The sequence below is a fragment of the Triturus cristatus genome, chromosome 2_1 (genome assembly GCF_964204655.1).
Source record: "Triturus cristatus chromosome 2_1, aTriCri1.1, whole genome shotgun sequence".
Lineage (NCBI taxonomy): Eukaryota > Metazoa > Chordata > Amphibia > Caudata > Salamandridae > Triturus > Triturus cristatus.
In genome coordinates, this window is record NC_140581.1 from 77,333,031 (window position 1) to 77,346,930 (window position 13,900).

A 13,900-nucleotide genomic window follows, 5' to 3' on the forward strand; every position below is an offset into this window, starting at 1 on the left:
AAATGTTACTTAAATTTATGTATTTTATATTATACTTATTTTATATATATTAAAATATTTACTATTTTAACCAATATATTTCTATAAAAAGTCGATATTTTTGTATTTTTTAACAATATTAGTGTGGAGCGATATTTGTTTGCGATATTTTTGTGCTTACCTTGATATGTATAGGAAAAATATATTTTGTGATTAATATGTTTCACACAATATTTAATTATCACAGTATTTGTCTTCTCAATATTATGTCACTAAACCTTAAAGCACAGTTGCTCCCAAGGATTGTTTGGCCTTTGGGCCCCTTTCAGCTGCTCTTGCTACCCCTGGTCTCAGGAGTCATTAAGGAAGCTTCGTAATAGAGTAAATAGTTCCAGATGCTTCCCTTCTTCTAACCCCTTACAATAAACAAGATGCTGTTTGTAGAATACACTATAACATTACACATTGGTACCTCTTGATCAAATTGAAACAAACCATCTTTATCCTTTTTCACTGTCTACACTTTATTTTTTGATACTTTTACAGTAGGCTTGACATAGTTCTGTCCTGCCTACCTTTATATAATGGTTTCTACTGTATTTATTTTTTTGATTTACAGTTCCTCAGGTCAGTCCCTCTTTCTTTCACTGTCATCTATTTCTCCGAATTATAAATCTATCCCCCAGTCGCTAGGCTTCTCTAAGCATACCAGGTCTCGCCTCACTCAACCATAATGGTTAGCCCAGAATTTCTGCTTTATGCAAGCCAAGATAACTAAAGATTCCCCATGTACAGGTGCTAGCAGTACATATGCAGAGAACATCTTAAGAAGAATCACATTACACAAAAGAAATGTGGTCACAAACCCGGGGTGTCTTCAACCAGGAGTAGGAAAATGCAAATGCCATTTGTACCATTGAAAAAAGTACACACAATAGAACAACACACAAAAGAAGTACACAAAAACGTGACAGCAGAAAGAGGTGGAAAGAATATTTCTAGAAACTCACTGCACTTCAAAAAAGGTTGAATTAAAAAAAAAAACACAAAGGGGTCATCAACGATATCGAAGTCCCAATTCTTGCAGTTTGGGGGACAGGAGGAGTATGCTCTGGCAACAGCCCAGTGCTCAGGACCTAGGGGACACCACTTGGGGGGGGGGAAGGGGGGGTAGATCTCACTCCAGAAGAGGCCTGCGGAAAGTCTAAGAAATGCCCAGTTGGGACTGCCCAACTGGGCAGATGCAGGCATCACTACTGAAGTCCTGGGTTCAAGGCAAACAGTACCAGTCTTTCATCAGGGTCTTCAGACAGCAGGGCACTCCTTCTGATTCTTCACAGACCCAGGAGTGTTTTGAGAAGAGGGCTATGGGATCCATTTCTATGTTCAATGCCAGCCTGGCGAGGGGAAAGCATTTATCCATCCCCTCGACCACTTCTGGTCAGTTCCTCTCCTCCCATTTGAACTAGTACCCGTCCGACCAAAGTGACAAAATGGAGGTAGGCTTACGTTTCAGATTCATCTGTCAGTGACATGGTAGTCATCCTTTGAAGCTCAGGAAAGAGATGGGCATAGTCCAAGGCCATACTATCCTGTCAAAAGAGGGATCTGGACAGTGGCAGAAAAGTAACTAGGAGATTTAATTTCAGGCCCTGGGTAGAGGTTATACCATATACTAGAAACTAGGAGTAAATTAATTGTGCCAACGAGGGCTATGTCAATTTTACCATGCTTCAAAAGGAGACCACAAGCACTTTACCACTGGTTGGCAGGGAGTTCTGCTCAGAGTCCTGCAGCCAACAAAACCAGGTTCAGCAATAGAAAGCACAACCTTGGGGAGAATACCAAGCAAAGGATGCTTATTTCAACAATTACTTTAAGATTCAAGAGACAAACAACTAGCTCTCCCATATGGCTCAAATCTCCTGTCTGAATTCGAGGAAAGTGTGTACCCAGAGCAAGCTGAAGCCTGCAGAGGACAGATTTTGAGTTGGTAAATTACTTTTTAAATTTCAGTCATCCTGCCATGCTGTTTGGAGGGTGGGAGGAGTATGATTGTCGGGCCCGATTCACGGAACTAACTTAAGACAAAATCCTAAACTTACTACCATTTTGGTATTCACAGAAGGCACTTACTCATTTTGGTATTCACAGAAGGCACTTACTCATTTCGGTATTCACAGAAGTTAGGAGTCCTAACTTTCGGACTCCTAAATGCCTTCTGTGAATACCGAAAGTCTTAAAATTAGGATTTTTCGCAGTTTAGTAGTAGTATAGTTAGGACTCCTAACTTTAGGACTCCTAAATGCCTTCTGTGAATACCGAAAGTCTTAAAATTAGGATTTTTCTCAATTTAGTAGTCCTAAATTTAGATTTAGGACTACTAAATTGAGAAAAAATCCTAATTTTAAGACTTTCGGTATTCGCAGAAGGCATTTAGGAGTCCTAAAGTTAGGAGTCCTAACTATACTACTACTAAACTGAGAAAAATCCTAATTTTAAGGCTTTCGGTAGTCACAGAAGGCATTTAGGAGTCCTAAAGTTGGGAGTCCTAAACTTAGGACTACTAAATTGAGAAAAATCCTAATTTTAAGAATTACGGTATTCACAGAAGGCATTTAGGAGTCCTAAAGTTAGGAGTCCTAACTATACTACTACTAAACTGAGAAAAATACTAATTTTAAGACTTTCGGTATTCACAGAAGGCATTTAGGAGTCCTAAAGTTAGGACTCCTAACTTCTGTGAATACCGAAATGAGTAAGTGCCTTCTGTGAATACCAAAATGAGTAAGTGCCTTCTGTGAATACCAAAATGGTAGTAAGTTTAGGATTTTGTCTTAAGTTAGTTCTGTGAATCGGGCCCGTCATGTTTAAAGTTAAGTGTGGACAGTTCAGATCTTAAAAAGAGGTAGTCGCTGGGCTCTGTGCAAGTGCACGTATTAAGCATGAAAAGATTGATTGTCCTATAACGAGGCATTTAAGCTTTACTAAAATGCTGACATAGATGAGAGGGCTGACGAAAGACATGCATTGAGTTGAACAAAACAGGACCTGGTCCCACATCCTGGGAATGGTCATAGAAAAGTCAAATAGATCTAATTCAATTTCAGTTGGACTTTGTAACAAGATGCAGAGATCCATGATGCTGAAGGCTCAGTGAGGTCCAATAAGTGACTGCAGGGATGCCATACCCATAAGCTATCAGGTGCAGTTTATTGGTAAGGGCCAGCAGAACTCATTGTGTTGTTCTACCTATGTGGGCAAAGCCAGATAGGAAAGAGGTTAAAAAATGCTAGTCCTCATGCACAATGAGACTGATTGCAGGACAATAGTTTTCATTCGCGATCTGAGGGATTCCAAATTCTCATGTCGCTCACTGCACAAAAGTCCTTTTCTCAAACAGATGCTACCGGTTCATCTCAATAACATTAGGGATGTCTGACTGCAGTCCTTGTAATACGGCAGTCGGACTGCTGGTGTGGCGGTCCTCGGTTGTCCCTGCTCCTCCACTGTAATTAGGCCCAAAGTATTTTGTGCATGGGACCCCAAAGCTTGCTAAGTATCACTCTTGAATCCAACCTTCACCATGTACAGTAAATTGGAAATTGAGCAAGCTTTACCAAGCCAAGAGGGATTGAGGGAAATCAAAAGTGTTTTATATGCTGCAAGGACCTAAACTGAAGGTTATATTTAAGAGTGAATAAATAAGGGGCATTCTAGGAAGTTTTGAGTTGACATGCAACATTTTGAGTTCCAGTGTGCCACTAGTATGATTAGAGCAAAAGAAACAATTGATGCACGGAATGCTGGACAATGCAAACATTGACCCCAGTCACAAGGATCTGGGTTTAATCCATAATTCTTTTGCACACCACACCATACCAGATTAGACCCAGCCATATGCATAAGTCTTGACCCTGTTCCTTATGGGAACAGTCCAGTCTGAACTGCCAAGCCAGGTCCTCCCAGGACCGGAAACAAGCCTCAGGGGACCGGTGTCAGGGCATCACCCTTCATCAGCCAAGCTAGCTTGAATACAGTGCTGTAGTGAGAATGGGACCCACGACTGGGCATAACCTCCCCACTTTGTGCGACATATGCAAAAATAAAACGATTGATGGATGGAATGCTGGACAATCCAAACATTCACCCCCAGTCACAAGGATCTGGGTTTAATCCATCATTCTTTTGCTCACCACACCACCCAGGTTTGGAGCCAGCCATATGCAAATCAGTCTTGACCCTGTTCCTTATGGGAACAGTCCAGCCCGAACTGCCAAGCCAGTTCTTACTTGGACCAGAAACAAGCATCCTGGGACTGGTTTCAGGGCATCACCCTTTTTCAGCCAGGCTAGCTTGAATCCAGGAATATGTGACGTTACAACGCATGCGATTACATTGCATACCGTTGCAATGCAAAACTTTACCCCGACTTTCTATTGGGGGAGCACTGGAAGTTGGAATAGAATAATTTTCTATTCCAACTCCAGTGTGTGCAACAGTAGGGAACGTGTTGGAATTTAATCCAACACCTTCTACCCACTGCGGCACACCTTTTACATTGCAACGGCATGCGATGTAATCACATGCGTTGCAAAAGTTGCGTTAAAAAGGCTGTTTCCCTGAACCCAGTGGTGTAGTGAGCACAGGACCCACGTCTGGGCATACCCTTCCCACTTAGAGCGACATATGCTAAAGAAACAATTGATAGACGGAATGCTGGACAATGCAAACATTCGCCCCCAGTCACAAGGATCTGGGTTTAATCCAACATTCTTTTGCTCACCACACCACCCCAGTTTCGACACAGCCATATGCAAATCAGTGTTGACCCTGTTCCTTATGGGAACAGTCCAGCCCGAACTGTCAAGCAAGGTCCTCCCTGAACCAGAAACAAGCATCCTGAGACCGGTTTTAGGGCATCACCCTTCATCAGACAGGCTAGCTTGAATCCAGTGTTGTAGTGAGCATGGGACCCACGTCTGGGCATACTCTTCCCACTTAGAGCGACATATGCAAAAGAAACAATTGAAGGATAGAATGCTGCACAACGCAAAAATTCACCCCCGTCACAAGGATCTGGGCTTAATCCATCATTCTTTTGCTCAACACACCACCCCAGTTTGGACCCAGCCATATCCAAATCAGTCTTGACCCTGTTCCTTATGGGAACTGTCTAGCCCGAGCTACTAAGCCAGGTCCACCCTGGACCGGAAACAAGTATCCTGGGACCAGTTTCAGGACATCACCCTTCATCAGCCAGGCTAGCTTGAATCGAGTGTTGAAGTGAGCACGGGACCCAAGTCTGGGCATACTCTTCCCACTTAGAGCGACATATGCAAAAGAAACAATTGATGGACGGAATGCTGGACAATCCAAACATTCACCTCCAGTCACAAGGATCTGGGTTTAATCCATCATTCTTTTGCTCACCACCCCATTTTGGAGCCAGCCATATGTAAATCAGTCTTGACCCTGTTCCTTATGGGAGCAGTCCAGCCCAAACTACCAAGCCAGGTCCTCCCTGGACCTGCAACAAGCTCCCCTGGACCGGTTTCAGGTCATCACCCTTCATCAGCCAGGCTAGCTTGAATCCAGTGGGGTAGTGAGCATGGGACCCACGTCTGGGCATCCTCTTCCCACTTAGAGCGACATATGCAAAAGAAACAATTGAAGGACAGAAGGCTGGACAACGCAAACATTCACCCCCAGTCACAAGGATCTGGGTTTAAGCCATCATTCTTTTGCTCACCACACCACCTCAGTTTGGACCCAGCCATATGTAAATCAATCTTGACCCTGTTCCCTATGGGAACAGTCCAGCCTGAACTGCCAAGCCAGGTCCTCCCTGGACCAGAAGCAAGCATCCTGGGACCAGTTTCAGGGCATCACCTTCATCAGCCAGGCTAGCTTGAATCCAGTGGTGTAGTGAGCACGGGACTCGTGTCTGGGCATACCCTTCCCACTTAGGGTGACATATGCAAAAGAAACAATTGATGGACGGAATCCTGGACAATGCAAACATTCACCCCCAGTCAAAAGGATCTGGGTTTAATCCATCATTCTTTTGCTCATCACACCACCCCAGTTTGGACCCAGCCATATGCAAATCAGTCTTGACCCTGTCCCTTATGGGAACAGTCCAGCCCGAACTGCCAAGCCAGGTACTCCCTGGACCGGAAACACGCATCCTGGGACCGGTTTCAGGGCATCACCCTTCATCAGCCAGGCTAGCTTGAATCCAGTGTTGTAGTGAGCACGGGACCCAGATCTGGGCATACCCTTCCCACTTAGGGCGACATATGCAAAAGAAACAATTGATGGACGGAATGCTGGACAATGCAAACATTCACCCCCAGTCAAAAGGATCTGGGTTTAATCCATCATTCTTTTGCTCATCACACCACCCCAGTTTGGACCCAGCCATATGCAAATCAGTCTTGACCCTGTCCCTTATGGGAACAGTCCAGCCCGAACTGCCAAACCAGGTGCTCCCTGGACCGGAAACACGCATCCTGGGACCGGTTTCAGGGTATCACCCTTCATCAGCCAGGCTAGCTTGAATCCAGTGTTGTAGTGAGCACGGGACCCAGATCTGGGCATACCCTTCCCACTTAGGGCGACATATGCAAAAGAAACAATTGATGGACGGAATGCTGGACAATGCAAACATTCACCCCCAGTCACAAGGATCTGGGTTTAATCCATCATTCTTTTGCTCATCACACCACCCCAGTTTGGACCCAGCCATATGCAAATCAGTCTTGACCCTGTTCCTTATGGGAACAGTCCAGCCCGAACTGACAAGCCAGGTCTTACCTGGACCGGAAACAAGCATCCTGGGACCGGTTTCAGGGCATCACCCTTCTTCAGCCAGGCTAGCTTGAATCCAGTGTTGTATTGTTTGTTTGATTAGTGCAAAGTTTTTTGCTAAATTTTAGAGCACTAAATTCCTAGAAGCTCATTGAAGGGCATTTAATTGGTGATTGACTATACACAAGTTGCAGAATTTTTCAGAGTGGGGGATTACATAGAATGATTATGCTGGCAATGTTGGAAATTAAATAGTTATTTAGAATCCCACATACACTTGTGAGGGGAGTACAAGTCATCGTACAGCAGCTAGGCTACTTAGGGCTATTTGAGACCTTGGTGGATGACCCACTGGCCACCAAGAGAGCATAGGTAACAAACTTTGCAGCCATGGTGGACTACCGCCTGCCATGCATCAAGACATTTCTCGCGGTTTCCACAGGTGGAGAACTGCATGTGGACATATGACAGTTTTTATGAGTCTGTCCTGACTGACCTTTAGAAACCACTCTCTAGTGTTGGGACTTTTTATGTCATGCATAACCCCACCATAATCTGTATCCATTAAATGAAGCAAAGTGTTTCTTTTCGCCATATCTTCTATGTCAGAATTTCTAGATTTCTCTTTTAACACGTTTTACTGATATTTTCCTATGCAGCACTGACATACTCTGCAGAGCCGACACTAGTAGAGTATCCAGGCAATCCTTGATGATTTGAATCCCATCAGCCTGTATCATTCAGGTGTAGATTGGATGTAATTGTTTGTGTCAGAGCCGTTGGCTGACTCCATGAGGCAGACCCAATAATTAAGAATCTTCTGCTTATATTTGTATAATATATTGGTGAGTCCCAACTCCAACCACAGTGCACTGTTCGCTGATTCTCTGGGCAGGCCAGCCATCTGTTCTAATTATTCATTTCTATAATCTGCAACTGAGCTATGTTCTTTACAGTCCAAACCTCACAACCATAAAAAAGCTAAATTATTATTTTAGTGCTGGAGGTCTCTCTAAGCACTTCTACCGAGTTATGCCCAATGCAAAGTTCATCCTCCGTAAGGTACCTGCAATAGACTTAGATCAAGCTTTCTGGTAGTCTGGCAGCTTTAAAATTCAAATTATATCTAAAAAGAAGTCCTAAGTATCTATACTTTTTACCACCTCTACTTGACCACCACTTAGCCACCGCTTGTGCCTTTATTCCTGAGCAATTCATCTGGAAAATACCATTACTTTAGTTGTGGACATATTTATTTGTGTGACAGAGTAGTAAGAGCTGTAATTATGCACTTTGAGTGCCATGGAGGTCCTTTGGGGTTTGGAAAACTAGGTTCTAGTTTACTCAGTTGCTAAGATGCTGTCCTGCTGTCTTGCACGACACTTGAGTTTAGAAAACTGAAATACTTTAATTCATGGAATGCACCATTTATGAGTCACATGCTTATCTTTTGAAGTGTAGCTGCTCAATATATGAGCCTTTACCGGGAAAAAAATCTAGTTATCAAGCATGCCATGTAGAAGTGTTGATACCTTGCTTCTTCCTTCTTTTTGCTCTGACCAGAAGTATTCCTGTCACGAGAAGCACGAGAAGCAGTACGCCAACAGTTGGTAGAAGATACTGCAGAATAGTTTTTTCAAGGTAAGGTCTAGAAAAGAATGAACAATATATGACTTACTTGATATCTTATTTAATTCAATGACATTTAACAATACATGTTTTAATTAATGAGGACTGGGCAAGAATGCAATGGAAGCCAGTCCATTTAAGGTGACTTCGGTGTACAGTTGACAATAGTTTGGTTTTAAATTGGGTCAGGTTTCTTAAACCCTAGAAAATATTTTCTGCATCTCAGTCAGACTGAAGATAGGTAGGCCTGAGATTGATATGGATGGTTTTGGATGGGCATTACACATTAACAGTAATACCCCCTCACCATTATGGGGGCAAACTAAAGTGGCATGGTGAGCAAAAGAACAATGGATTGGAATGCTGCCCCAAGTAAATGTCAGTGGTTAGACTTGCTGCAAGCAACCTTCCATCACTTTTTTTGTGTTTAATGTGACACTTAAAGGGGCCAAGAGTATGTCCAAACATGGGTCGCATGCCCATCGTGCCAGTGGAACCAAGCTACACCAGACTCAAGACCCCCACTGAGGACGAACATGGTCTTAGGTTGCTTGTGTTCCTGTTCAGGGAGGACCTGGAATGGCGGTTTGGGCTGGCATGTAGAGATAGGAGCAGGATCAAGACCACACATGGCTGGGTCCACACTGAGGTGGCATGTTGGGAAAAAGAACAGTTGGTTGGAATGCTTCCTCATGCCATTATCAGCAGTTAAACTTATTACAAACATTCCTACCATCACATTTTGTGTGCTTGATAGAGCTTTTGACTTACATGGACTTTTAAAATGCAAAACACACAACTTTGTAAAACTGCCAGGCTACAACTACCCACAGACAACAAATTAGTTTTTTTAATATGAAATTCAACATGCCAGATTCAATTCCCACCGACACCGTTTTTGCCTCTCTGCTTCAGATAGTTTTGTCATCTCATCGATCCAAGCCTCTACATCCCTATCAAGTGGAATCATGAGTGACAGAAAGAAGTTTGGGAATGGGTGCTCTTGACTTTCTACATAGGGGTCTAAGCTTGAAAACTCTTCTTTCTGGTTGAGAACCAATTGTCCCCAGCTTCTCAAAAGGATAATTCAGTAATCATGCTCAATTCTTTGATTGTAGCTCTAGTGCCACAGAGGATGGGAAAGGAAGAAAATATGAATTAAGCTTGTTTGTTCATTGCTTGATCCGCATTCTAGGGGATCAAGAGAAAAAATGTCAGCCTTGGTAACTCAGTGTAATAACTCTTGTGGACTCCCATCGTTACCTGGCCTAAATGTTGTCTTTCAATGGGAAGGATGTAAATCCTCTCCCACCAAGTGCATCAGATCTGACCTGAACTAAGAAGCTAAACCTATCCTATAACAACCAGCACTTCAGCCCCCATCCTGTTGGCTTCACTACAAACCATGGGCCATAAAACACCATTGGACATGGCGTCAGCTTCGAACTTCTCAGTGCATGGCCATATTGTATTCTCCATGATGTTAGAAGAATAGAGTTAGCCTGAATTGGGCTAAGATAAAGCTGCTTCTTTTAGTTTCTTCTAACCCACTAGTATCACTATTACTCCGCTATGATACAGTCATCCATATCAGCACTGGCTTTCATCAACGGTCATTGGTCTTTGCATAAGGAGCACTTTATCTATGTGTGTGACATTCATAAACAAACCTAGAACCTGATGCATGCTGATGAATGCTAATGTTGGTATGGGCAATAATGCTGTCATCGTGCACTTGTCCCTGCCAATGTCATCATTCATCAACAGCTATTGTCATTTACAATTAGATGCAGGTTATCTCAGTACCTCTTAAGCTGAATGATTGATATTTGAACCTAGAAATTAAACCATGCATGTGAATGCCAATATTTGTATGGACGATCACATTATATTGTTAAAATGGGTTCGGTATAAGCATTCTTCAACAGGTATTGTTATTTACAGAAGTTACAACTTACCTAATCACTTTTGATCAACCATTATATACAAACTTAGAACTGAATCAGATGCATTGACTTTGGGCACTGTACCTTAACGCCAATATTCACTTCTTGCTTACAAAAGCAAATGCTACTTATGGGAACATATTTTCTTTGAAGAAATCCCTATTAGAATGTTCCTGGAAATCTACCTTTCTGTGTGGTCACCCCAAATGTTTTTTTTTTTCTGGACCATATTTTTGTTGGCTGTAGAACTTTACCTATCCTAAAGAGGGCATTTAACTGGACTGTAAGTCCCTAGTATACATGTAGAAAATGCACCCAGGGCGATGTAGTGTCCTGAGAAATGAGGCACTAGGACCCCGAGGAGGGCAGAGGGCAGGAGAGGTCACCGGACACCAGTCAATACCAGTCAAGGGGTGAGGGGCGACACACACAGGAAGCGGGGGACGAGGCAGGACGTGCAGCATGCTGGCTGCAGATACATATGCATGTAATAAAGAATAGAAACTGACCTGGCTGCGTGGTGGTGATTGCTGAGACGCGACGCGACAACTGGCGACGAGGCGGGATCGAAATCCACGCGTCGCGGCGACTGTCGGAGCCCACCCGGTCGCGGAACAAAATTCGGAGCCAGGAGCCCACCCTGGTCCGAAGCGCCAGCAGAAGAAAACATCGTTGCGGGAGCCCACCCCGGCGCTGCTAACAGAAGTAAGAGCAGCGCGATAGTGAAACTGAAGGAAAGATTAAGATCCCTCCCGTGCGTGAGCTTCAACGAACTCTCGCGAGAGGAGGCGGCCATCTTAAAGTCAGGCGAATTGAGCCAATCAGCGCCCAAGATAGACGGCGGCCATTTTAAAAGGTCAGGCAAAGTCCCGAACAGCGCGAAATCGCGCGAGAGTGCGGCGGCCATCTTGGAGTCAGGCAATTTGGGCCAATAGGAGCACAGGAAGGCCGGGAGGACATTTTAGAGTCAGGCAAAAAAGGAAAATAGACGAAAAAGGTCCAAATAAGGAGAAAACGACAAGAAAAAGGTGCCAAAGAAAGGAAATAGCACCAGAGGAACAAGAAGGAAGAAGAAAGAAGGAAAGAAGTACATAAATAAAACAAAGAAAGGAAGAATATGGGTGACGAAGAAATAAGGAGCACACAAGCTGTGTTCCGCAGGCCGCTGCCATTCAACATGTCGGAACCGCAAGCAGGCATCAGATGGGAGAGATGGCTACGACAATTTGAACGATACATGCGTGCGACGGACGTCGCAGAGAGCAAACAATTAGATCTGCTGGTCAACCTTGCCGGAGACGAAATAGAAGACTTAATGATGACACTACCAAGTGAAAAGACGGCGGATTACAAAGGCGCGAAAGCGTGCCTCACAGAGAAGTTCGACCCCCAACGCAACATCGATTTTGAAAGGTACACGTTCCACACAGCATGCCAGCAACCAGAAGAAAGCATGGATGACTTCGCGACAAGGTTGCGGAAGTTGGTGACATACTGCGAATTCGATAAATTTGACAACGAAGAAGCAATACGAACGCGCCTCATCGTAGGGTGTTTATCAGTAGAGTTCAGAGCACGCATCCTAAAAGAACCAACAACACTTGAGAAAATACTGACGATGGCCCGCACAGAAGCACGGGCCACGCAGCATGCCAAACAAATACAAATTGGAAAAGAAAAAGGAGAAGCGATGGCACATCGGATGACGGAACATTTCAAAAAGAACGACAACAGGGAGCAACAACATCACAGGAAACAAGCGGTCCCATGCTACAGATGCGGTTTTGACTTCCCACACGTTGGCACCTGCCCAGCAATGGGCCAGAAATGCAGAAAATGCAATAGGGACAATCACTTCGCAAGCACCTGCATGAGCAGGCAATTTAGGAACGAGAGGGGACGAACAGCAAGACAAGGGACAACAGACACCAGACACGCCAGACATATGGAGACAGCAGAGAGAGGCTCGTCGGAAGAGTCGGATGAACAGACGACGGCTGGGAGAGAAGCACGGCTATACCTCATGTCCGACACCCCCAAAGAAGGAAGACAGCAGGAACACATCCAGCTGGTGGAGAAACAGCAAATAAAAAAGACGGCCACAGTAGACATCGACGTCGGGCGCCACAGAACAACATTTGTGCTAGACAGTGGTGCCACATGCAACATAATGTGCATGTCCGAGTACATGAAAATGAGAACAAGGCCAACGCTATCGCCATCAACAGTAGATGTGTTCACGTGGGGATCAAAGACACCAGTAGAAAACATGGGCAAGTTCACTGAGACGCTAACATATCAGGACGTGACGCGTCAGGAAGAAATACATGTGCTGAAAGGGGACATCCCAGCGCCCTGCCTGCTGAGTAACGTCACGGCACAAGTCATGGGGCTGTTGGCGATGACGTACCACATGACAGAAAAAGAAAACATACTGCAAGAATATCAAGAAATACTGCAGGGACTGGGGAAGCTAAAAGACAAACAGGTCACCCTACACATAAATGAAGCGGTGAGACCAGTGGCACAGCATCACAGGAGAGTGCCGATCCACCTACAACCGCAAGTGGAGGAAGAAATAAATAACCTACTGCAGCAAGACATAATTGAGCCTGCAGACGGGCCAACACCGTGGGTATCACCGATTGTGGCAGTCCCGAAGAAAAATACGTCCAAAATAAGGATCTGTGTGGACATGAGACTACCGAACACTGCAATATCGAGGGAACGTCATCCAGGACCTCATCTGAACGACATGATCAGCAGGCTGACAGGGGCGTGCCGATTCTCAAAGCTAGATCTATACAAAGGGTATCACCAACTAGAGCTGGACCCACAGTCGAGGTACATAACAACATTTTCCACGCACCTAGGACTATTCAGATACAAACGGCTCAGTTTTGGTATCTCGTCAGCGGCCGAAATATTTCAGGAGACAATAAGACAGGTGATACGACCAGTACACAACAGTTTCAATTACAGTGACGACATCCTAGTGTTTGGGAAATCAGACGGAGAACATGACAGCGCCTTAAGGCAAGTGTGCAAACATCTAAAGCAGGCTGGACTAACACTAAATGGAGAGAAGTGCGAGCTAGGGAGAACAGAACTGATTTTCTTCGGACACATATTCTCGGAAAAAGGGATGAGGCCTGATCCCAGCAAAGTGGAAACGCTAAAGAAGACAAAGCCACCGTCAGATGTGGCAGAAATAAGGTCATTCCTAGGCCTGGCAAGCTACTGTGCCCGATACATACAAGACTTTGCCACAGTGAGCACGCCGCTGAGAGAGCTAACAAAACAGGGCCAGAAATTTGTCTGGTCTCAAGAGTGCAATGAGTCGTTCGAAGAGATCAGGAAGGCTGTGATGACGGCGGAGCACCTCGCATACTTCGACCCTCGGCTCTGCACCGAGCTGACGGTTGACGCCAGCCCAGTGGGGTTGGGTGCAATATTAGCACAACACCTGCCGGGAAAGGAGTCACCAAGGAAGATTGTCTCATATGCCAGCAAAAGCTTGACAGACATTGAGA

At 44.7% G+C, this 13,900-nt stretch overlaps 1 protein-coding gene across 3 annotated transcripts in view; it reads right to left on the minus strand.

The window, feature by feature from the left end:
• The window catches only part of LOC146863775 (CMRF35-like molecule 9), a 196,355-nt gene that overhangs the window by 42,065 nt on the left and 140,390 nt on the right, over nucleotides 1–13,900 (minus strand). For all 3 annotated transcript variants that reach the window (XM_085627993.1, XM_085627997.1, XM_085627991.1), the window contains one exon: nucleotides 8,325–8,440. In XM_085627993.1, the coding sequence (XP_085484119.1) occupies nucleotides 8,325–8,440 (116 nt within the window). The remainder of the gene's footprint in view (nucleotides 1–8,324; nucleotides 8,441–13,900) is intronic.